The sequence below is a fragment of the Ammospiza caudacuta genome, chromosome 2 (assembly GCF_027887145.1).
Source record: "Ammospiza caudacuta isolate bAmmCau1 chromosome 2, bAmmCau1.pri, whole genome shotgun sequence".
In the NCBI taxonomy this organism is placed as follows: Eukaryota; Metazoa; Chordata; class Aves; order Passeriformes; family Passerellidae; genus Ammospiza; species Ammospiza caudacuta.
In genome coordinates, this window is record NC_080594.1 from 104,253,197 (window position 1) to 104,275,279 (window position 22,083).

The window sequence follows — 22,083 nt, forward strand, 5'->3', positions numbered from 1 at the left end:
TGACCAGTTGCACCCACACCACGTACATCAAACAGTAATCACTTCCTCTCCCATTCCAATAACAAGGCCCAGAGTTAAAATGACAGTCCAGACATGCCTGTGCAGTTCCTGCTTGCTAACAGATCATAAAACCAGAATTGCAAATCTTCATTTTCATTTTTAGGGATGGACATGGTACACACTTTTAGAATATAAACCCAAAGAAAGAGCTACCTGTGAGGAAGTAAGAAGAGAGAGCAGAGAGGATGTGAGTATGCATATGGAGAACCACTAGAAAAAAGGTCAGAGAGGAAGAGAAATGGATCTTCATATCGCTTCTTATTTAGCAACAAGATGGTGAAAGCCTATAGAAAAAAATACCAATATTGTTTCTAAGAAAGTAACATTTACAGATTTGACTTTATACTAGTGCAGATCAAGCAGACATTCCATTAGCATGACATCAGCTGAACACACCCAGCAGAATTGTTCCTCTGTGAAAAGTGTGGGTGGCCAGGTACAGATTAAATCAGCAGATAATGCAGTGATCTACTCAAATGCTACAAATGTTTACTGAGCAACCAAAAGACATTGCCACACAGCCAAAGCTCCAGGCTGCATCACCACAGTGGCACACAACAGGCACCTAACAGCCAACCTCACAAAGGCAAAGTTTCCCAGTGGCACCCATACAAAAATAATTTTTATCCTTCACCTGCACCTCTGATAGTCTCCAACAGCAGAATGAAGAGACAGAGAGCACGAGAAAGAACTTTTAGTTTAAAAGCACAGATCTACAGCACATCACTGTCAAATCCATTGCAAATGCAGTTCTGTTGTTCAGTGCCTAACCCCCCAGTATGGAACACTGAATTATCACATACAATGAAGGATGGGAGGCAAATAAATACAGAATTAAGGAAACAGAAAACCTCATTAATAAAAAGGTCTTCCTTTTGGGGAACTTTCATAATTTTCTTATATTCCACATCATTTTTTTCTCCATCACATCAACTTCACGGGAGGGGTCAGGGGGCAGACCAGACCCTCCCCATGAACTAAACTTTATGCTAAAATGAAAACTTCAGCTAATAGCTTTTTTTAGTTTTAATAAAAATTAAATACTTCACAACATAATAAACAGGCCACTCACATCTAATAAAACACACCCTCCAATACAACCATTCAACTGATTTGAATCCTTTATTTTTCATTGCCCATGCACTTCTAGGCACATGTTCAGCTCCAGTTCTCACACTGGGGTGTATAAAAGGCTATTAGGAAAAGGGTGGAATTCCTCAGCTGCTGCACAGACCTTTCTCTGCAGGTATCAAGTCACTTTACAAAGGCAAGTGTGCTTCATTACCTCCATTTGGTATGGGAAAAATAAGGCAGATTAAACAATTTTTTTCACCTAGCAGAACCAGGATTTCTGTGATATCTAATCTTGTTCCTACACTTTATAAACAAGGCAGCTAAGGATACAGAAACCACACCTTCCCAGGTAACCTTCTAACAAGGCCAGTGCCTTAATGTCACTTGGTGCCTCATCTGAGTGGGAGAAATGTCTACAGAAATGGCATTCATAAAATTGAAGATTTCATGTCATTTTCAATGTATGAACCCCAGTAATCTATTGAGTTATGCAGGAATCTGTGAACATTAAAATAAGGAATTAAATATTAGGTAAATATATAAATTGAATATAAGGTAAAATATTTCATGTTCCCTAATTTTTAGATCTTTTGTTAATGCACAATTTCTGCAAGCTTGTTTAAGGCAGTGGGTGGAGGAGATGTTTTGGAATTGTTATACCAAGCAATATAGTCACAGTATTAAGGGATCTGGACAATTCCCCTTTACATTATTGACTTGCCAAACAGAACAATGGTGAGGAACTACTTCCCTAGTTACAGTGTTTCCCCTATGTGTGACAATCACCTCACATAACTTCAGCTGCATAACTTCTAGATAAACAATTTAAGGGAACCACCCAAGTGCTTCTCTCTGTAGAGACCACAACACAGACAGGAGGCAATACATTCAAGCTGGAGAACCTCACCAAAACATGTGGCAGCTTGAAAAGCTCATCTAAGCCATGAGGTGAGCAGTGCTGATCTGCCCTAACCTGCACAGAAGGAGTTTTGTGAATGTCCCTTCAACATCCATTCTTTGTCAACACTCTACAGCATCCCAGAGCATCCTCAGCTCATTCTGAAGTGACACACAATATATTGCAGCATTACCCATGCAGACTCAGGCACACAGTTCTCCATTAAATAAAATGTTCTCTGCTTATTAAATCAAACCCTGACAGACACTCACCTACATCCACTTCATCCAGAAAAATGTTTTGTACACAGCACAAATTTCCCTATTTGATTTACAATTAGTTACACATAATTCCTTTTGTAAGTACTGGAAAGGGCAAAGCTTTTTTGATAATCCAGCATACATTTCTACTTAGAAAAATGCTTTTTTTTGAAGAAAATTTTAAGAAAGAAAAAAGGTGGGAGTTCATTAACAGCAAAAAGGCATTCTTCACATAAACTAAATGTCCAAATGAAGAAACACAAATACCTTTAAGTTTATATATATATAAATACCAAATAATTTACCCCATCCCCCAAATATTTAAGAAGAACCTTGTAAAAGGCATCAGTAACTGAGAGTCAATTGTTTTTATTCATTTTCATTTAAGGAGAAAAATGGCATTGTGAAGTTAATCAAATATCAGGACTAAAAGATAAAATAAAAAACTCATACACAGAACAATGACCATGGCAGATAAAACATGAGCATTCTGCTTGTGTGCAGTGTCAAGGAGTTGAAATTGCCAAGCTTAAATCCATTTTCAGGGGAAACTCTCAAATTGAAGTGTTAAAAGAAGTGGTTACAAACCAGACAAAATAGACAGCAAAAAATCACTGAAAACAGGTGGTACTCATTCAATTTTGAAGAGACTGAAGGGTGAAACAGCTGATCCAATACCTGTGGGGAATAACTTCCCAGCAGCCTTGTCACCCAGCCAAGTGGCAAATGCCTCATGGAGATAGAGAGACCCAGGGTCTGAACAACCTGACGGCCATGCCAGGCAATGCAGCTGAAGCTTTAACAAAAATGTAGAAGTACAGAGCACCTGGGCAGCTATAACAGGTTGGGACACTGACAACAAAGATTTTGTAAAGGGAGAGACAGGACAAGTCTGGCCAAGGGGCCTTTGGCCTGGATGGAGCTGTGGCCTGACCCAGTGTGCCCTTGTTAAAGGCGATACCGTAGCATGCACTGTAGAGCACCACACACATTGCCTTCCTGTGAAATAATTACAGGTGTGCTTAGCCACAAATGTATTTCATCAGCTCAATCTGGGTCTCCAGAGGAAAGCAGGGTTCTCTCCTTTTAATTCCTTATCTAAAGTAAAGGTCCTCTCAGTGCTATTTGTCACTTGACCTCCACATTTTGCTGAGTTTGCAAGTATGTGGTGGAATGAAGAAAATAAGTTCACTGAAAAAATTCTTTTTAGAAACTTTTTCAGTTGTTTGCTTAATTACTGGCTGTCTTATTTCTCCAAGAAGAGAGATATTAAATGTCTCATTACTTAAGAGTCGGCTCAGAAAAAGCAGGTAAAAATTAGTTGAGTGAGAAGGTGATAATATAAATATATTCACCACATAATGGTGTTAATGATACTAAATCTCTAAAATGGTAATTTACTTTGTATTAGTTAATTCATACTGTTTCTTTATAGTCTCACAATTCCAGATTCACAGTGAGAGAAACAGCAAGACAACACAAACCTTGCAAGAACTCTATTTATCATTACTTAAAATGGATTATCCTGAGAAAGATTAGAATATTTCTTTGCCACAAGACAAAAAAGTTGTACACAAAGTCAAGCTGTGCAAGAAAGTACAGTCGCTGATCTGTGTCGTTTGCAGGCGCAGCATGTCTGCTGTGATTTGTCAAAACTAATTTTTCATTTTACAGCTTCAGCAATACTGAGGTTTTGGTGGTTTTCCCAGGCTCTTGGGCAAGTTCCTTCTCATCAATGAAGACCAAAGTTAAGAGTTTCATGGCAAGTTATGTCTCTGATGCCTACATAGGCTCCCCCTAATTAGCCAGGCCAAATGACAATGCCAATGGAAGCCACAGCTAATAAATCTGTATTATCTTTCAGTGGCAATGCAATAATCACCAAGTGGTTTTAGACATATATTTTCATTTTTTTCAAATTTATAATTTCAGATTCTTCACAGCTAGATACTTAATACTAGGATCCAATGGGCAATGGAAGGTGACTGTTCAGAGGTGCTGGGAAAAATGGACTTCTCTCAGAGGATAACCAATGTCTGGGAAAAATGTCTCAGAAGAAAAGCAATGTTTCTCCTTTTTTGATGTTTCAGCATAGCATGCACAGGTATCTTGGGTTACACAGCTCTGCTCCAAACTGGCACCAGCCTTAAGGCTGAGCTCTATATGGCATCTGGTGCACTGCCTCACAAGCTAAAGACACTTAAAACTTTCTTATAAAATTCACTCCACTCTTGATTCTGAATCCTAAGAAATTACTTAAAGCTACATTTTGTTACAGCTTAGCTGTGAACTCCTGTGTATTACAGGAAGAAAAAAAAAAAAAACAAAAAAAAAAAACCCAAGTCCTTTTGTGTTGAAGGGAAGACTAGTCACTAACCCAAAATAAATTAAACTGCCTTTAAGGAAAATTCAACTTAATTGATAGTTGGTTTCCTCACTAGCACAGCTAAGAAGCAAGTTATGGCTGAGTTGGATAATTGTTCATTTCAGCTTACAAAATGCAAATCTACTTCTTCAAAGCTCTGGTTTACAGATGTTTAAATATGATGCACTTGTCTAAACTGAGAAAATCCAAACTACTACTCCAGTTACTTCTTGAACCTAGAATAATTTGGTTTTGATTTAATATTCAAATTGAGTAATTAGATAATCTAAAATTAAGCCAGGTGTACAAGCACTACCCTTTCTTAACTACAATTTCTGTAAATAGCAACAGCTTAATTTCTTTCAATAGGCCATAATCACATACAAAATAGTTAGAAAACTGATTGCTCTATACTGTTTGTTAGACAACTGCTACTCTTCTCATAGGCCTCATTGGTCCCTCTAAATTCATTGATTTTCCCTCATGTCCACTCTTACTTGGTCAAAATAGAGGATAAGGGGAGAATTTTCTGGGAGCTTCTTGCTTCCATTGTCCTAAATTTCCATTAACCTTTCAGAGAGACCTGAAAGTTACTAATGCCAATTTTGACAGTTTTCCTTTGAAAATAATTTAGCAATAATTTAGCAGTATCTATTCTATCTAGACATTAATACATCAAAATGCTAACAAGATGAGGGATTTCTATGCCAAAGGTAAAGCCATTACTTTGTAGCATCATTTTTGTTATGCTTCCCATTGGTAATGAAACATACCCCATAATACCACTAATAATCTGATTTTACAAAGCATGGCTCACTTGCAGTCTTCTCACTGAGAACTAGTAACTTCTGGAGCTCTACTGGTGCATATAAGCATCTCTTTCTCCAAATCAAAGAGAGAGCTCCAAAGTTCTTACCACTGTTCTATTTATTCCTCTGTCTCTGTATTTTGTACTGCTGAGTCTGATCAGGCCAGCAAGGCTGACCATCCAGATACACAGTGCTGAAGGGGAAGAAATTGAAGAGAATCAGAAGTTTCTACCAAAAAATGACCTCCATTTATTTCTGCCTAAGGGCACCTCTCATGTTTGCTGCTGTTTTCTCCACACTTACCTTTTCCTGGCAGAATGTAGGTGGTCATTATCTAGCACAAGCACCTTCAGCTCAGTATTTTGGCACTCCCTCAACAATTTCCTTCCACTTCAGCAGCAAAGTCAGCACAGCTCCAGCTGGGTCCCAGGGGCCTAAAGGGTCACTGCAGCACAATTCTGATAAAAGACCTCAGTCACTGATTGATAGGGGCTTGAACATGGTTGACTGCTGAGAGCCCCCTGTCCCTGCTCAGTGTACATCCACAGAAGAGTGCACACTGGTCCATGGGGGAAAAACACCAGAACACTCCTTCTCCCAGCTTCTGTTCTTTAAAAGAAAAGCCAGAACTGTTTTAGAGAACACAGAACCCAATCCCCCATCTTTCCCACATGCACACCATGTCAAGAGGATCCTATCATGTCACCACACCACACCTATCACCACACCATCATCTCAAGATGCAGGCTTTATAAGAAAGCCACACAAACTCATATGGTATCAGACTCCTGTCTGTCAAGTCATTTTCAATAAATTCTAAGAATACAAAATGGATTACATCCTTCCAGGATCAAGACAAGCAGATATGACATTTCTTACTCACCAGTAGGATTATTACATTGAAAGACAGTAGTCCTAGACTTGCATGAAAACAGATTATAATTATTTTTAGATAAAAAATATGCTGGGCAAGGGAGTTTCTTAGTGGTACATTTCCTCTTTTGAGATCAAGCATCTCAATGTGATATAATCCCTAAATTAGGTGCCCATTTGTCTTATTAGATGCACCTCTAGACCTCTTTTGAACAGTCCATCAGGTTTGCACTGCTGAGAGCAACAACAATGCTCTGAAAATGAGCTACAAACTTGATCCCAACTCCCCTCATCGATTTTTTCTTCAGGATTAAGAAAGGTTTTTAGATACAGATGTGACATCTAGAGACTCCAGTTATCTCCAGTGTCAAAGGGCAGCTGAGAAAAGACCTCATCTCACCAGAGAAATAAACTCACTAGTGCCTCTTGTACAGCATTATTGTACTTATAGTTACTTTGCACTACCTGAAATTCAACCAAAGCCACTCCTCCATAAATGCATATATGCTTTGCTGGAATGGAGATTTACACATTTTTGATCACTCTAAAGAATTTCAAAAAACAAATCTGAGTTAGTATGCAACAAAGAAGATAAAGGGTTTTAGCAGCTACATAACTGTAAATTTCAGCTGTGGCACTAACAACCAGACTGCACTGCTGCACGAGTCAAGGTTCACAAATGGAAGGATAAAACCTCTTATTGAAACACATTCTCCCTCAAAACTATCTTGTGCAATACAGAATATCTACATCACAGGGAGTTTCAGTAATAAATTAGTCTGCCAGATGTGTACATATGACAGTAACAGCTGACACATATAGTTACAATGAATAACACATCACCAATTTAAAGCTGACTACAAACAATGCATCTTATTAAATAATTCATCCCTGTAGCAGTCACACCCCGTCCTGTTTAGGGAGACACCTTCAACATCTCATTAGGTGTATGTCACAAGGGAGGGCCTGCAAGAGACTCTTGTCAGGATAACCCATATAGCTCAAGTTTAATTTGTGAGATGAGACAACCCTTTTACACGTCACCACTACAGGTTTTACAAACAATGACAATTTTAACATAGGGAATGCATCACCTGTGACACATAAAGGATTTTACAACTCATCCCCAACTTCCATCTAACAATTCTATCCCTCAAAGCAATGCCATGTTCTCTACAATGGCTGCAGTGCAGTTTGCTGAACTTCTCACCCACAATTATTTGATCTTTTTCAGAAAGTTTGTTCACTGAATGTTCCTTTTCTCTCAGTCAGTCCTTTGTCTTCTCCTAGGCTAACAGTAATAACCAAGTGACAACACTGAAATGTTCTATCACAACGCCCCTATTTGCACTACAGAGCTATTTCCCACATCTGCCAGCACCCCATATCTTGGAAAAATTCCCCATGGGTTACACTGGCTCTCAGTATCCCAACTTTAAAGCCCGTTCCTTTCTGTAGACAGGTCAAGAATGCCTGAAGATGAGTGCCTAAAGCTGTGGGACTGACTCTGCAAACTCACCAAAGCCCTTAGAGCTGAAATGAACTCACACCATGGTAGCAGCAGCCATCTGCACCTCCATGGATTTCATTATTTGCAAATTATCTACAGCACAATGTATCCCACATTTAACTTCAGATGCAGCATGGGAATTGGTAATTTACAGAGGCAGAGGCACACATACATTCTTTATACCAGAACTAGTTCTACACAATTTCTGCTCTGCCTTTTCACACAACAAGAAATCAAAACTTGACACCTTGCAAGATTTCTTTGCAAATCACATAGGACTCATACATTCCACAGAGTCCCCAGTCCACCCCAATTTACTTTAATTGTCCCATCATTTTTCTCCCACATCTCCCATCTTTTTCTGCTACAAAAAACAAGCAAAGTTAACAAAGGGCTTTCTTTGATCCAGTGATGGATGCCTGTAAGCCTGAGATGATGCACAAGCACTATGTATGTAGAAATAAGTGAGTGGACACTAAGCACAAAGCCGCTTCCTGCTCTTTTTTTACAAGTGTTCAACATCCACAAAGGTATGTTCTCCATTGCAGCAAACTTCACTTTGACAGCAGACATTTCAGTACTCTGGCTAGGCTGTGAAATAAGCCTCACAGAGATCCCTGAAATTGCTTAAAGTAGCTGGGTTTACATACAAGTAAGCCTGGTGCTGCTACAATAAAATACACCAAAGAAGGTGGAAAAATACTGGAGGGTTAGGGCGTTAACCCATCACCAGGGGATTAAACAGGATGATTTGAGATAGTCACTGCCCTCAGGTGACAGCCCCACCCCTGTGGAGAGTGCCCTGTCCCTTCCAACAGTGTCAATGAATGGCATAGAAACCCTCTTGCAGACCAACCCGATTTATTGTCCATCACCTTAAGGTAAGCAAAGAGCACAGAATCACATAACATTCAGCCATCAGTGGTGGCAGGAAGGATGTGACAAGGGCAAAAGAGACAACACCTGGATTACCATCCCACTGAATTCATCATTAAATGCACATGACTGTGATGCTGTAAACTTCACCCCTCCTACCACTTTGGTGGCACCCAGACTTCAGCCATCCCTGCAGCTTGTGCTCCCTTACTTTCCAATGTGACTGGAACTGCTTCCTCCAAATATGCCAACAAGCCAGTTTACTGGGGAAATATTCACCAGTAGCCAGTTTTGAGTGAATACTGAATGCGTACACTCTGAAAGAAAATGACACACCGCCACCACAGGGACATGCATTAGCCATTGCTAATGGCTTTGTACCTAAGCTAAAATAAAAATGCCAGTTCCAAAAGGGTACTGTGCTTACAATGACTTCTGTAGAAGAGGGCAAACCCAAGTGAATTATGCCAGAAACTGCAGGAATTATATATTTTCATACCTGCAAGAAAGAGCAGCAAGGCCCTGGAACCAAAGTTGGATTGCTGCTTCTACACTGGAAGTCAGCTTGCACAGACATCAAAGCTCCAAGTGCTGCTCTTTAGTCCAGATAAATGCTGATATCTGCTAGTCACACATCATCAGGGCAGCAACAGTAACATACTATCTTCCCCTACTTTTGCTCAGATTCTTAGTGAGCAACCGGAATTCATTCCACCTGGATATCATTCTGCCATTGCTGGGCTGTGCTGGGTAAGGTGGATGTATTTCAGAATAACACTTAAGTTCTACAAGGAGACACTTCTGGAAAAGACAGAGTACTGGGGCCTGTCAAACTGAGTTCTGTGGCTGATTCCAGAGTTCAGAGATGCCACACAAACTACTGGAGGAGGACAAAGAGTCAGGAGATCAAACTGCAAATCCCAGTTCTGCCATTCTCTCATTCAAACAGCCTCACAGATAACAGTGCCTTGTGAACAGAGCTGATCTGAGAACACTGGATTCACCCCCAGATTTGGCACACAACTCTTGAGGAAATCACCCACATTTCCAGACCTTGGTCTCACTTTCCCAGGAAGATATTTCAGTAAAACTGGTTATGCTATTTTGCAATTAGGTGGTGTTCTTTAACGAACTCTCAGTAAATTACAAGGCTAATGTGCTGAATTCTGAGTTGTGATCCCTCAAAATGCAGCTTTTCCATATCTTACTACTAAGCATCTTACTACTCCATTCTGTACTCAGGGAGGTGCCTTAGGTACAAAGAGAAGTCATTTGACTACTTAAAACAAATCTTGTAAATACTGTAATGTCAACAATTCAGATCAGGCACACCAGCTTCCCAACACTGCTTCCAAAAGGGATAAAGCAGCGAGGATGGTGAGGCCACCAGACAGGAGCTGCAGGGAGGAATTAGCAGGTGTGGAACTGAAGCCTTAGCAGATTAGCCAGTCACACAATACTACTAAAATTTGACCACCTACCAAAGGTGGAAAATAGGATGAAAGGAGAAAGAAGCAGATATTTCTTTTTCATTTTGTTGGCAGAAAGAAAAAGAAGACAAAAGGACTTATCATTATCTTATTGTCAGGAACAACCATGGAGTTCATGCCCCAGTTTGGTGTGTGGGACTCACCCTAACCCATGCAATGCATTCCAGGCCACGAGCCCCATGCTTGCTTGCACTGCTACTCCCAAATCCCATAGCAGCAGGAGAGGTTCTGTTAGTATAGACAGCAGCAGCTCCTGAATTTCTGTAGAGCCAAAAAGCAATTCCAGCTTTGTCCCTCAGCTGGACTGGACAGATACTGGGGGATGCCTCGCCCCAGTTCTGTGAATTCCAAGCCAATGCCAAGCTTTTGCACTGAATTTTAAATCACTGTATTTGTGCTCTCCACAATCTTGAAATTAAGTGTCAAGGAACTTGACAAGTCTTCCACTGTTAAAACTCTGTAGCTGGACACTTCCCTGTAAAATAACACAGAGATTGTCCTCATCTGCCAAATGCCTCTGGAACTATTTAAATCTGCAACACCACCCAGAGAGGGGAACAAGTGGCGCAACTCTGGACATGGCATCTCAAGCAGAATGGGAAACAGCTGAAGAAAGTCAAGAAGAAATTACTAAAACTAAGTAGCTGGACTCACAAAGGAAGACTAAACTAGCAAAGATTTCTGATTAAAAAAAAAAAAGGAAGACAGGGAATTTCACTGATGTCAAAGGCCATTTTAAGAAGGAAGATGTCTGTTCTGCCTATCTACTGAGACAGGAGAATCAAAGGGCTTGAGTGCAGCAAGGCTTGTGGACACACAGTAATACACTCTAACAAAACCCAAAAGGAATAGACCAGATAAGGAGGCTGTAGATGCCCCGTTATTAAGGCACTTAATAAGTTGAGCAGACAACCAGTACAAATATTGATAACTCCACTCCAGGGAAAAGGAAATAATTAGCTATATGATCTCTAGGGACTCTTCTAATACTCTCCTGACACTTGGAAGTGAGTGCAAGCACACTCAAATGGGCTGCTAATGCAAGGTGTGTATCTACATAATTCATCTACCAAAGTTTGCCTGGTTTTCTCAGGAAACCTCCTACTTACCTGTTATGGAATCCTACACCCATACAGCTGCAGTTCCAAAAACATCCCTTCTGCCCCATCCATGTCCTACAGAACCACAAAGCTCTTTGTTTAGAGTTATAAATGATGAAATGATAACTGATTCTGAAAAAGTGATGGACAAGGTGAAAAATCTAGTCAGTGGGTCTGAAGCCAAGCATCAAAAAAAAAAAAAAAAAAAGACAACAGACAGCAGGCAGATTAGAAACCACAAGAAGAAACCACAGCCAGAGCCAGCAACTCAGCAGTTGCAAAATTAACAGTGTTGGGTCATGAAGCATCAACCACAGGCTGATTATCAGCTCCAGGATGTCCCACAGACCATCAATGGAACATGATAAAACCATTGGAACATTCAGAATGGAACATTCAGAACCTGCAGAACACAACAGTCAGTTATAAAGGTGTTCCCAAGAAGGGAGTGTTTTTCAGAACCTCACATTCAACTTTCTCATTTAGAACACTTCCATTTTCTACCATTCACATCATGCAACGTTTTGTTTCTTAACACTAGCAACCAATATTTTATTCCAAAGGAACTTCATCTTTTTCCTGTGCTAAGAAATAGCACAAAATATGGAGAAGTGTGATTAACTACTCACACAAAGAGTGAGTAGCTTCTTAATATTTTATTTACATATCTGGATAGGTTTAAAAACCCCTTATATTTGCCATTTTCCAAAAGACCACTATAATAAAAAATGCTATACACATCGCCATAGGAGTCTTTTCCACACTTCTCTGAGTGTAGTTCATCTTGAAGTGAAGAATACACAAATTCAAGCAAGAAAACCTCTCCAGTATCACCCATAAAGACCAAATAAATATACACCAAGTGCAGTGGAGGATGATGACATATTTCAGAGATAAAAAAATATTACTCATTTCTACTACTAAAGTGTCCTATTCCTTTGACTACTGAAAACACAATAACTAGTGCACTGACTCAATGACACATGCCAGTTTCATAATTAGGGTGGAGCATGCAACTATAAAGGTTGTCCCAATCTGAGACTCTCACTGCTGGACATCTGAAAGCTCTGGGTTCTGAGTGAGGTAAGCATAACCTAAATATATTGGGTCTTTCAAACCCTTAAACCTAACTTAGACAATTTCCTTTCTTGGGAAAGTTGATCAATTTTACAGAGAAAAAAACTCAACTCTTTTCATGTAGGTTAAGTATTGTTCATTAAATGGTTAATTAAACAATGAAGAGTGTCAGATATATTTCAAATTGTGATTGTTGTTGTCTGTTCTGTTTGCAGTTATTCTTCAAGACAACATCTGAGAAACATGGAACATTTACTCAACGAAAACCTCCTGAAGTATTTTACCCAGTATGCTTTACAGGAGGGCAGCACCAGTGCCCTGTCCATTGGTGGGCTGAAGAGTCTGCTTCAGAATCAATTTGCACAGTACCTGAAGGTAAGTTTCACTCTCATTCTATTCACTGTGCTTCTATGGAATGCATGAGAAAAAGGAAATAGAGTCAATGATGTTCAGGGCAGATTACTGTGTCCAAATTGTTTCACTAAATCCATAATTCTTAAATAAGGTTTGGCTTATAAAACTTCATTTACATTGGTAACAGTAGCTTCCAACAGATATTTGAGCACAGAGTTAATACAAAGTCCTATGAAATCAAATGCAAAAAAAATGTAAGAGCTGTTCTGTTTGGGTGTGGTTTTTTTTAATGCAATCTGAAATACTGTATCTGAATCTTATAAAATATTTTTCATTTCAATCTAAATAATTAATCTTGAATCTATAAAATATATAGAAAAAATCTATAAACAGAGTAAAATAGTAGAACACATTTAAAAGCAAGAGACTTCAGCCATTTTCTATCTAGGTTAAATTACCACCATCACAAAATAAAAGAAGTTTTGCCATTGCAGAACGATGCCAAGTAAAGAAAAGAGATGCCACCAAGCTGGAGAGAGAAATACCCATTTCCTGTAGCTAGAAAAAAAAAAAATCTCTGTTCTGATTTTATATATATTCTCTCATTTTATATATATTCTCTGCCAAATCTTTCCTGAATTGCATTAGGAGTCAATTTAGATTTTTCTGCTAGACTAATATTTGAATACTGTGTTTCGGATATCTCACAAAAGCAATTTTTGCTGAAGGTCTGAAATAAGTGGCACTCCCATTGAAAAACAGTATTTTGAGAACTACAGTAATCCAGTTTAATAAGTTCAATTAACATGAGATGGCTTATTAACAACAGGCTCCCCAGAAAACCCAATAAAACACAAAGGGTTTTTTCTTTCTCTTAAAAGACAGCTTAGAAATTGGTTGTCAAAAATTAACAGGAATGTGATGGCAAATTCAGAAATATAATGCTTTCTGTAACACTGAAGACAATTCAGCATCATACAGATTTTCCCAGCTATGTGGAAATGGAACTGTTCAGAAAAAGCAATATTGATGTTTTCTGTCTGGACCTCAGACATTTTCAAGCAACAAGTCTGTTTCCAAATATTTAGGACGCCACAATAAATCAATATCAAAATATAACAGGTCATTATAAAACATGCAGAGATCCAAGGTATGAACAAAAGAAAACATTTTATGAATTTAAATTATAACTCCAAATTTGGTTTACATTATTTAATTAGCCTGATCAGGGTTGTTATCAGAATATTCACTGCATCAGGATGCTACATGCACTCTTACCAGACACAACAAATAAAAGAAGCTAATAATGTATTAGAAGCTAAATGTATTACATCAGCAAAAAGTTTTTAGCAGTGAATACAGTATTCCTGCTAAGGAGGCAGAAGGGAGAGGGAAAGAGACCCTCAGATCCTGGCCCAAAGCATAAAGAAAGTAACAATATTTTTTCAAAATGTGCATACAGGGCCAAATTTAGTGTCTAAAAAAGGAGTAGATCATATGCTAATTAATTTTGACTGGTGATTATGCACCTGCTGCAGCTATTTCACCTGTTCCATTTCCCAGATTCCAAATTTACCCAGAAGAATGAAGTAACCCATCTGAGTAATACTTCATCTTTCTCAAATATTTATACATCTTTGTTAACATTTTTGGCAGGCAAAAGCAGACACTGTCCTACTAGTTTAACCAGTCAAACCAGTAAATACAACACCACCAGTAACACCTTCAAGCAACACTGACTGTTATTGACTGCATCATTTCTTGGCAACGTGCTTCATAGGAAAATGCTCATGGTGATCTAATCATTTCATTCTCTTTTTTTTCTTTAATTCTTGTCTTATAAAAACAGGATCAATTCTCACTTGATAACATAATTAAATCGTTGGACAAAAATAAGGATGGATCTGTCAGCTTTGATGAGTTTATGATGATTGTAAAAAAGATAACTAGTACAGGACAGTGAGGCATCTGCAAGGACGAGTATCACTGCTTTGGAGAAGAGCCTGGCATTTGTTTACACGACATGTACATCTAAACCCACAGATTTGTTATTATTTTAAAGCATATGGAATAAAGATTTAACAGAAAAAAGCATGTCTGCATTGCATTTTATCCACAGTCACCAGCCACACATTCCAGATAAAATGCCTTCCAGTAGTTCAGAACTACTGCTTCTATTTCATGCTACATTTGAGGTTTTATTTAACAAATTCTGCTCTACCTGGGCTATTATTTGGACCTCTAGAGAAATTCAAATCACACAGCTTCTAAAACACACAAAAAGAAAGATGCAGCATTCCATTTGAGGAGAGTTTCCTAGAGTACACTATCCAATACTCCTCACAGTTCAGTTTCATAATTCACAAAAGATGACACTTCATAAAACAAGCCTTTAAAATTTTTCAAATATTAAGTATTTGTTTTCAATATGTTACATTTTCAATGTAACAATGCCAAATATGATAACTGCAACATTAGCTGCTCATTTTAAATTATATTTACAGAAGTATGTACTTTTTTTGTTATGACTCTGTGAATGGGAACATACAAGTATATATATAAACGGAGTGACTGTCGTTGCAGTTAAAGTTCATTAGCTTTATTTGGTGCAGTCTTAACCTTTTCATTGCATGATTCCTGTAACAGATGTGTTTTCATGGGCATTATTATTTACTTCAAGAAGAAATTAGTGAAAGAGAAATATGAAGAATGTATATTTTGAAGACAAGTAATCAGTGGATTAGGGACTAATCCTACTAAAGAACTTGGAATTTTGGACTGAATTTTAACACCAACATCATCCATTATACTGATAAATCACATAGATCTCTTAAGTTACTTAAGGACTTAAAGACATGGCTTAATTGCAAAGCCTGTGAAGTGCATTCAAGATCCCACACTACGGTAGCTCCCATCCCTGAATTTCCCCTCAATGAAAGGAGGAATAAAGTACTCCACACCAGTGATGTATGAACAGAAGCCTTAAAAAATATGATGTTTAAACATCATATAATTGTCCTAACATGCTCCCAGGCCATTCTTTTACAAAACCCCTTTGGTTGTTGAAATATGTTATTTCTTGAAAGAAAGAAAATTGTATGTATTGTTTTTTTCCCTGGTTTGCAAAAATATTTTAAATTAATGATATGCTTTGATTTACAAAGTAAATACACCACATGCACATTATGCTAACCAAGCTCCACTAGCAAATTTACACACACACCTAAGTACAATCACAGAATTTTAGGACTTTTTACATGTGTGAGACATACATTCCTTTTCATCTCTTAGACAACCTTAGAAATTTCGGATTTCAATCAGGTTACTGACATCCTGAATAGGAAACATGGGCACTAGGAAATTAACATGTTTTAAGAATGTCACCTACTGGCAAAAAATACTTCTGCACAATTTCTTGAGTATATAGAAAATGCAGTTATTTTACCCAGTGCAGTAAGATCAGGTTCATGATCCTATACAAGATGTAATTGCTCATGAAGAACAATGATCACAATTAAAATTAGCTTTTGTAAATCAAAGGAAAAAAAAGGAAAATTATTTCCAGAAAGTTTTTTTTCTTCTTCCAAAGCAGTATTAGATGCAGTTGCAATAAAACTGACAAATAACATAATTTAAAGGATCTTTTAAAAAAAAGCTAAGTTTAATAGTAGAGGAAGATGAGAGAAATGGAACAAAACAACTCTTTATCCATCCAGTGAATCCAGTTCACTAGCAGTTCAGACCATATTGTTTCCCTTTAAACGAGTTATTTGTGAAATTACTATTTGCATGAGAAAATTCATACCAAGCTCTACACTCAAGCATATGCATGACCTTTCTGAACAGCCATCCTCCTGCAAAGAATACTAAAAATTTACCTATCATTATTTATCAAAAGGGCTAGGAAGTAAAGCAGAAAGCTTAAAAATATATAATGGGAACATCATCTGCAAATAATCAATGAAGAACTTGGGCTGTGCTCAGAGCTCATTTATCTCCCTTATTGCCTGCTGAGCTAGGGCAATGCTCCAGGCTTGGGAAGAGTGACTGGAAATCTGCTCTGGGCAAAAGGGCATGGAGGTGCTGGAGTATGTCCAGAAAATGGCAACAGAGCTGAAGAAGGGTCTGGAGCACAAGTCAGACTGGAGCTGTTGAGGAGGCTGGGGTTTAGCCTGGACAAAGGGAGGCCCAGGGGTGACCCCATCAATCTCTACGACTGCCCAAAGGCAGCAGGTGGGCACCGGGGAATTCTCCCAGGCAGCCAGTGACAGGATGACTGGAAAGGGCCCCAAGCTGTGCCATGGGAGGTTCAGGATGGAAATCAGGACTAATTTCTTCTCTGAAAGGGTTGCTAAGCATTGGAATGGGCCAGCCAGGGATGTGGTGAGTTCAGCATCCCTGGAGATGTTCAAGACACAGATGTACGTGGTACTTAGGGCTGTGGTCCAGTTGACAAGGTGGTATTTGGTTTAAGGTTGGACTTGATTTTGCAGGTCTTTTCCAACCTAAGTGATTCTGTGATTCTGTGTAATACTGACTTACAGGACTACTTGATAATTGTAGTTTTTATTTGCCACAAAAAGTTTAAATTTACATAGATGCAGTCAACAAAGAGAAACACAAGAGACCAAAATATTTTCTAAGTGCTTTAGATGAAACTATCAACTTTAGTAGTACAGTTCTGAGTACCTGAATGCTTAGCAAACTAAGAAGCAATGTAAGTAGCTGCATCTTTTATGATGCCCCTCAGTTCCCCTGCCAAACTACCTGTCAAGTTCTATCTTTTTTTAAAAAATAAAAGGAAATGTAACTACTGCCCCACCAGTACCTTTCTTCTCCCTCCTCTGTTTTCAAAGGAGGAGAAACCAAAAGAAAAGTACACTGCTTCAATCCTAATTTAGTGCACATTGGCATCACAAGATATTATCAGTGCTTATATACTCCAATTAATTTTCTTGGATAATGAAACATCTACATCAGTTTGATAGTTCAGCAATCTGCTTCTCTTCCAACTGTTATTATTGATTACATAGAATATCTAAACAGCTTTCACACAAGATGGACTCTGCTAAGGCAGATTATTTAGTGGCTGTAATTATTGATAGTGCAAATCTCCCACTTGGAATGATTTACATCTGTTTCTTGTCCAGAACTGAGGTGTCAAAGATCAGATTAAGATGCTGAAATATGACTGTCAATAACCAATTTCAGAAGCTTAATGCAGCTCAGAAAAACAGAATATCCATTATACACACTGTAATGGCAACACTTCCATCATAAACAATGTATTAATCTTCTATGACACATTCACTCCATTATTTTCTTAACTTTATGTACACATAATTTTCTCTTTAACAGTCTACCTTACTTGCCCTTGAATGTAAACTGCAGATCACCCAGTTAAACACCATTAAATAAAACTGACACTCAAATTAAATAAATATCATTAAATAAAACTGACACTCAAAAAGCTCTAGAAATAAGGATGCCCCAGAATCACTCTTCTGTGCTCTATCTTGTTCTAACCTAAAATTCTACAGTAAGCTTGCAACATCTTCCACATTTTACAACACATTGCTATTATGAAATTGACCCCTGCAGAGAGAGAGTACATTTTTGCACATAATCAAGGAGAAAGGAAGAGACTTCTAACTATGGCAAGACCACAAATTTCATGCCAAAAGTTTCCCTTCACTCACCTGTGCACTTCTCCAAATACCACCAAATTCTAGCAGCAAGGCTACCCTGAAACTCTGAAGGTCTTTAATTTACCCTCAGAATTTCAGACTAGATTATCTTTCCTATGCAAACAAGCAACGTTGACAAACTGAGCAAATGCTCTAAAAATCCTCTTATTTGCACATTTCAGACTAAGCAGATGTGAAAAAAAAGTATATTTTACTTGTAAATCTCAACAAAATTCTTTTGAAGGAAATTTATAGAGAAACAGTAGGTTACTGTGAGCAACCTACTTAATTTGCCACTAGAGCAAATGTTTATATCTCACACCAAGATATTGCTTTATTTCTCATATTTACTTCTGTTTCATTTTCTTAAAAACCCCCTTTCCCTGATCACTTATAAGTTTTACTACATTAATAATGTGGTGAAATCCACTCTAAAATCCTATCATCAGAATATGATGCAGAGAGTCCTGCCATATCTGGGGCATTGACATTTTTGTCAAAAGGAGGATCATAAGATGCATAGGGAGGATGGCTGTGGTGGTTATTTATACTATATATATATATATATATATATATATATAGGAAATATAAGAATTTTCCAGCCCATTTCTTGTCTTACAAATTTTTATTTTGGTAATAGCTTGTGCTACACATTTCAGCTCCCTTTTATATTTTATTCCCTAGTAAAGCCAACTTGAAAATTATTGTCTACTCCCAGCATGAGTTTACACACAAGGAAACCATTAGAAAAGTTACAAAAATAAAGCTAAGGCAATTCACAGAAGCAAATAGGCAATGGCAAGACACTATCAAAAGAAAATACCTTTCTAAGCAATACTGAGTAAAGACAGGAGATACCACCTCATGTCCTACCACATAGAAATATAGATAAATTTTAAGTAACACAGAGTCAAATTCTCTTTTTAAGAAAGATGTATGTTCACAAAACACATGCAGGGAAAAAACAGTACTTACAACTGGGTTTTTTGTGTCTGGGTCAAATTCTGTAGAATTTGCATCTAGAACAGAAGTTCAAAGTAAGCACAGTACATTTACTCTACATGCACTAAAAACTCATAACAGCTCTGTGGCATTTCAGGGCTTGTCTACATTTATGTTACAATCTCATGAGTTGAAATGCATCCTGCACCACTTTTGAAGCAATAGTAGGAAGCATATCACCTCAGACACATAAGCTCCCTCTCCAAAACACTTTCCTCTCAGCTCTTAGTATTAGAAATTGTTGATAAGTTAAATCTCTTCATACTGCTACTGAATGGCTCTTGTTTGGCCACTCTGGCTAATGAAGGCTAGTGAGAAAACTCAGCTTTTACTTCTCACCACCAGCACACTTCAGAAAGAGACTACAGAGGTGAACTCTAAGCACACTTTCTTCTACACTCTTTAGATCAAAAAGCAGATTTCAAACAATGCACATAACAAAGAGTTCTTCCTCCCTTGCACAGAGAGGTAGCACAGGGTACTTAGCTGAAAATGGTCTTGCTGCAAGGGCTAAGTATCTAACAACCACAGGATCTGGAAACAGTTCTAATAATAGGCATACATTTCACACAGAGAATAAAAGTCCCTCTAAATAAATCATACTCACACCAGCCTACTGAGCTCACCTTCCCAATTCAAACAGTTTCTTGCAAATTCCACAACTGCTAACTGCATTCCCAGGCAAACTCCTAGAAGAGAAAACAAAAACTCCAGAATTTCCAGGCTGAAGAGTGGGACTGACTAAGTACTTGCTGCTCTGTCTTAAACTCGACTGCTTTGAAATCTTGGTATTCATTGCATATACACAGACTTACAAAAAACTTAAACCAAAAGTGGCTGCTCAATGTAAAACTCACACTTGAAACTTGGCACATTATAAATACACGTGACACAATTATGCACTTTAAGTCCTTTCAAAGATATTTTATTCCTCTCATCTATTTTACCAATAATTATTGCAAATACAAACAGAAGCTGAAAGCCTGGTATATACAGATTCAAACTTTGCTTTGGCAACTACTCAGACACTTAAAAGTAAGAAATGTGGAGTGGGAAGCAAAGCCTCAGAGGTACACAAACTTAGCTTATAGGCCAGATGACATTTTTTACTTTACTGTAATAACATATAGCAGTAAATTAAAACAAAAAAACTTTAATATAGCAAAAGTGGTGCAAAGACATTTATGTTTTCTGCATACTGTTTAATAAAGAGAATTATAGTGATATAATTACAATGAGAAGCAAAGACTCTCCACTTTTGTACATGTAAATTAAACCTTTGCAGAAGGGATTGGTTTTTTCCCTTCCTCATACAGCAGGTGTGGTACAAGACTATGCTCCTGGGAATTCTCTACATGGCAGATAGTCACAACATCACACATACTTCCCTAAGACAGGATACTTCTCTAATGTGGGGGTTTGTCTTTTTTAATCAAATCAAGCTATACATCTCCTAAACACAGAAATTTCTCACTCTAATGATCTTACCAAGAAAAGGTTTTTTCTTTGTTCTTGCCCAGGAGATAGCTTGGAGTTTGCCTTCTGTTCCTCTGATTCCAAAACCTCCTGGGACCAGAATGCCACTGTAATGACAGCCATATACAAAAGAATATACATGTAGAATCAAGCCAGCAGAGGAATCCACACAACTTGAAGACTCTTGAAGTTAAAACTAAGCAAGCACAATTCATGAAAGGCATGTTTTATATGAACATTCAGAATACAAAGACATTAAAATTGGAGATTTATTTCATCTACCTACCCCAATTCTCATCTGACCAATATCACATTTCACAGTGAAATTCCCACTGCTTAAATAAATATTGCTCAAATAAACTAGCTACATATTCACTGCTTAAAATCCTAACACCCAAAATTTAGATCTTTTAATACCAAAAAAACAAAATGCATCTAGACAAGAAACATCACTTCAAAAATACAAATTGAAATCCTAGCAATGATTCTTAACAAAGACATTTTCAGTGTGCATTTACAAGCACATTTCACATCAAAATATCACTTTTCAATCAAATCAAAACCCTAAACCAACAACCAAACAACTGCAATTTGTCTAAAGAGATTAAGCAGACTTTGAGGGTATATGTTGAGACTTCAATTTGCTGAAGTTTTTCACCACCCATTTAATTTATCCTTTCACATAAGTAACAAAAGTCTGGATGCATTGAGAAATTATTTAATTTACTGAAGCATTTTTCATCACATGAAATAAATATCATAGTCTGCATTTAGGATACAGAATGCCCAATGTCACTTACTCTGCTTTGCACAGTTTGTGCCATGCCTGGTGATATTTCACTGAGTTCTCTGCTTCCATAGAACGTTCAAGTTCTGTTGAATCTATGTACTAATAAAGAAAAACATACAATGAAATGGTCTCTTTTTCCACAGAAGGAGCAGTAGACAGTACATGATCAAGTGCTAAGAGAAACTATTAACAGTTTCAAGTGAATTTGCCAATAAACCTGTAACAACTTCACTGAAGAACCTGTATTTGCTTTCAAGATCCAGTGTTTGCTCTAACTGCAGCAATCTGTGCCCTTTTCTTTGCACACAGCTCAGGAGCTGGGTCTGCCTGCAGCCCTGCTTGGCACCCTCCAGGGAAGCAGATTGACTAGAATTTGCAACTC

At 37.9% G+C, this 22,083-nt stretch overlaps 1 protein-coding gene across 2 annotated transcripts in view; it reads right to left on the reverse strand.

Moving 5' to 3' along the window:
• Positions 1 to 22,083, reverse strand: part of CTPS2 (CTP synthase 2) — a 59,022-nt gene that overhangs the window by 24,275 nt on the left and 12,664 nt on the right. For both annotated transcript variants that reach the window (XM_058824840.1, XM_058824841.1), the window contains 4 exons: positions 21,712 to 21,800; positions 20,924 to 21,018; positions 20,062 to 20,124; positions 19,409 to 19,452 (listed from right to left, as the gene is read on the reverse strand). In XM_058824840.1, coding sequence (XP_058680823.1) covers positions 19,409 to 19,452; positions 20,062 to 20,124; positions 20,924 to 21,018; positions 21,712 to 21,800 — 291 coding nt within the window. The remainder of the gene's footprint in view (positions 1 to 19,408; positions 19,453 to 20,061; positions 20,125 to 20,923; positions 21,019 to 21,711; positions 21,801 to 22,083) is intronic.